The sequence below is a fragment of the Trypanosoma equiperdum genome (genome assembly GCF_001457755.1).
Source record: "Trypanosoma equiperdum strain OVI genome assembly, contig: ctg_1450, whole genome shotgun sequence".
NCBI lineage: Eukaryota > Euglenozoa > Kinetoplastea > Trypanosomatida > Trypanosomatidae > Trypanosoma > Trypanosoma equiperdum.
This window is the reverse complement of record NW_027123450.1, coordinates 3,782-7,831: the sequence shown is the minus strand read 5'-3', so window position 1 is coordinate 7,831 and position 4,050 is coordinate 3,782. Positions and strand designations below refer to the sequence as shown.

The window sequence follows — 4,050 nt, the reverse complement described above, 5'->3', positions numbered from 1 at the left end:
ATATATATATATATATATATATATTCCCCCCCCTACCCTCTTCTTCACCTGTTCTTACTGTTTCGCCTTGCGCTCTGCTCGCTTCTTAATGCTTTCGTGCATTGCCAACATCTTTTCACCACGCAAAGACTCGGGCAAGAGACGGGCGATGGCTTCGATGATAATGTGGTTTCGGTGGCCGGCGGTGCGGTTCACAACACCGAGTTGATTCAACGTTTGACGCGCCATGGCAGCCGCGCCTACGGTAAGGAACGTTTCCTTCGGTGCCCGGGTGCTTGCGCCTTGCGTCATTCTGCTGACAACAAGATTTGGTGTCACAACCAAAACATCCACACCAAACTTCTTGAGTTCGTAGAAAAGGGCATCGCCAAATGAAACGTTAAATGCCTTCGTGCCGGCGTACGTTGCGAGCAGAGGCGCTGGAGTAACTGCAGAGAAGGAACCGAGCAGCACAATTCCACCGGCACGGCGGGCCTTCATCCGCGGCGCAAAGAACTTTGTCATTCGTGTGGTGGCCTCACAGTTGACCTTAATGATACGCAAGTCATCCACCACATCCGCTTCATCAAAGTAGTTGGCGTAAGTGTAATTCACACCGACGTTGTTAACCAGTAGCCCAACCGCTAGCGAATCCAACTTCGCAAAAAGCATTTTGTACTCCGCCTCACCAGCGGTTGCAAAGTCGAAAGCGATGGAGTGCCCCCTTGTGCCGCATTTCTCAATTTCGGCTACCACCTCGTCCAGCTTTGATTGTGTGCGGGAGATGACGCAAACATTAAAGCCACGATTGGCGAGGTCAAGTGCCACTGCCCGACCAATACCTTCCGTCCCACCAGTTACGACTGCCCAATCTCCAGCTTTGGAGTAGCGACGTTTGAGGTCGTGGCCGGTACTGAAGAAAGTTAAATGTACAAACTGAACCACGCGGTAGAGGCCAATAGCTGCTACCATGGCACCGAGCAACGACAGCAAAGTGCAGTCAAATAACATTTCAGTAATGGGTAGACGCAAATAGCTGTAGAGGAATAAACAGAATTGTAGAGTTACTTGAAGGGTTGCAGTACTGCTATCGGATGGTATAACTTCCCTGGGATATCTTCACGCCTCAGTTCTTCTCCTGATGACAGGGTGATACAACCTTCGTTATGAACGAGTCTCTCTTGTATATGCACTTAATGAAATAGAGAAAACTTTGAAAATTCACTACTTTTATCTTTGTCAACTTTGTTTATGATAATTAAAAAAAAAAAAACGTCCACACCGATCCTACAGCAACAAATGGCAAACGAAACATACACGAAAAGAAGGAATAATTATATAAAAGAAATGCACAAAAAAAACGATAGGGTTAGCAGCAGCAGCGTCATTCATACATTTGTGTTTATGCGACCATATATTTACGACCTGGTTTAGATTCTCCACCCACACCTTTTACCCATCAAAGTTGATGCATGCAGCAGCCACCATAACAGAGCCGAAAGGAAAAGGCATCCCGTCTTCTCTGATCACCCTTCCCTCCCTTATACAAAAATGTACCAACCCGTGTAACCGAGTTGTTAAAATTCACCACTGCTGCATCAAACACCCCAGTGCGTATGCACACGTACGCACAAGACGAAGAGATGACAAGTCACTTAGACTAACCGAATTAGCGGGCACCACCGGCGGTGCAAATTACCGCTTAGTGGGCACTTCATTATGTCGCGACACTCGGGAATGTGCCGCAATCGCACGCGCCTCTCGCGACCGTTGCTGTTCAACACTGTGAAGGCCTCCACAACACCACAATGCTCAGCTACAGTACTCAGTTGGTACTGCCGCACATCCGACTGTGACAACACCGTTGCAACCACCACATCACCATCCTGAAAAGCATCAGCAGGTGGCGGTGGTGTCAGTTGATCCTTTCGGGGCTTGAAGGGGCGAATGTCCTCCATCCGAATAACACCTCGAAAACCACCCAGTGCCCCGCCACCACCACCGTTGCTACCACTGTTACTGCACCACGTTCCGTTTACGGCTATGATCTCGCCATACGCGAAGGAGCGGGATACGCGGACGACACGCAGATGAACATTATCTCCCATACGGGGCCCGAATACTGATGTCGAAATCCACAATGACTTTGGCGCAGTCGACACCGCAGTTGAGGCCGGTGTTTCGCTCACTGATGAAGTTGCTTCTCCCGGCGTTGACAAACGTGGCGTAGCCGAGTCTCCACAAGTACCCGCGTCCTTTAAAGCGTTTAGCGACACCACTTCAATTGTCGTGGCGTCGCGGGCCCTTTTTGTCGGCTGCCGTACCGAAACGACATTGCCACTCCACTGCACAATGCCCAGAAGTGTCGTAATGATTTGGCTTGACACCGCACCATCAGACTTGGAAACAACACGAGAATAGCATCCGGTCCCAGCAATAATGGCATCGTCAGCATGATTACCAGCACTAACAGCTCCGGTATCGGATGCAGCCACCACTATGGTGCCTATTGCATCATAGATGTCAGTAGCATACAAAACATCTCCTGGTGATACGCACTTACCAGTCTTTACTATGACTGCCATTCCCTTTCCCTATAGATTCCTCTTTGTTGCTTGGTCCAGTCTGGCTTTCCTTCCTCCCCTTTCTTTTTTGTTTTGTCCTTTTCCCACTCCCTCTTTTCTTTCCTTTTCCACTTCAAACTGTTTCAGTTGAACCTTTGTTCCACTTTGTACGTGTGAGGAATGAATGCTCCGACAAATGTATATATTTATAGTTTACCCCCTTTCTTTCTTACAAGAGCCCGTCAGGTATTTCCTCCTCCCCGCTGGTGCTGTTTCTTTTCCTCCAGCAGACGAACACTCACTTTCTTCCGCTACTATTACCGCTTGTTTGAGATTAAGTGCACCCCAATTTACGAATAGCAACGGTGGCAACGAGAAGTAGAAAAAGTACGAGAGAAGAAATGAAATAGAAAACGAGTGCAAACACACATGTGTGCGTGTGTCATCTTCTTAACTGTTCGATACCATTATTATGATCATGATTTTTCGTAATCAATTGTTAATGAAGTTTATCAGTAGTAGAGGTAGTAACAGGAGTAGTGCGGCGGAGTACGAGCACACTTCCAAAAAAAACGTACTGACGTAGAGCACTACAAAAGTAATGCCAAGGAAGAAAAGCACCGGAAGAAATAATAATAATACAAAATGAAACACTCCTCTTCGCCATGATCCACTAATCACGCCAGCTTCACTCTTTGTGCATAGCGTGGCCCCTGGAAGATGCGAAACAAACGGAGGTAACAAAACAAAACAAAAGAACAAACAAACAAACAAAATAATAATTAAAGAGAATAAGATTTCTTAATTTAATTAATAAAAGTCAAATCAAAACTATAAATAAGGGGCAGCGGGGACATATAAAGCGTTAGCACCGACATCACTCCTCAGCTCCTCAGAGGTTGGCAAAGCGTAGGCGCGTCGCCTCTCGACTATTTTTTCTGCCAGTCGCCGCACGTGCGCCCGTTCTGTTGGCAGGAATCGCCAAACTGAAAGCCTGTACGAAAGCAACAGCAACAGCACAGTGATGGCTAAATAGCGGTAGACGGGAACGTAAATGATCACGAAACCCAAATAACTTAAGAGCATCAAGGCTGAAATCACACCGACCAGCGAGACGCAAGTGGAGCAAAACATTTCGCTGTTTTGTGTTAATGTGTGAGTGTCTGCGTTCGAGTGGAGTAGCGCGGTTCGACGCAGTGGTGACTTTCGTTGTTGTTTTTAATGGGGTTAGATCGCTGGAAAAGTAGGTGGATTTTTCTCTTCCCTGATATGTCAGCGCTTCAAAGTGCAATGCTCCTGCTTTTGATACTTCTAGACGGTAGTGTTATGTGTGTCTATTGCTGTTAAAACAAATGAAATCAAGACAATAGGGGAAAATAAGAGAACGTCCGTGCATGAAATTGATTATCGGTAAGGCAAAATGCTGCCTGGCGAAGCTGACGGGAGCTATTAACCCAGGGGCGCAATTCATAAGAACGCACGGCGCTTGCTCAAATCCAAATAAAAC

General features: G+C 47.0%; 2 protein-coding genes across 2 annotated transcripts; both read right to left on the bottom strand.

The window, feature by feature from the left end:
- Window positions 1–54: 54 nt before the first annotated feature.
- TEOVI_000581100 (short-chain dehydrogenase, putative) lies at window positions 55–990 on the bottom strand (the record flags this gene model as incomplete). Its single annotated transcript, XM_067221485.1, has 1 exon — window positions 55–990. The coding sequence occupies one exon, from the start codon at window positions 988–990 to the stop codon at window positions 55–57; it is 936 nt and encodes a 311-aa protein (XP_067077586.1).
- A 644-nt stretch (window positions 991–1,634) lies between these two features.
- TEOVI_000581000 (exosome component CSL4) lies at window positions 1,635–2,564 on the bottom strand (the record flags this gene model as incomplete). The annotated part of the gene is made up of 1 exon (XM_067221484.1): window positions 1,635–2,564. One exon carries the CDS (start codon window positions 2,562–2,564, stop codon window positions 1,635–1,637), a length of 930 nt encoding a protein of 309 aa, XP_067077585.1.
- Between the last annotated feature and the right edge of the window lie 1,486 nt (window positions 2,565–4,050).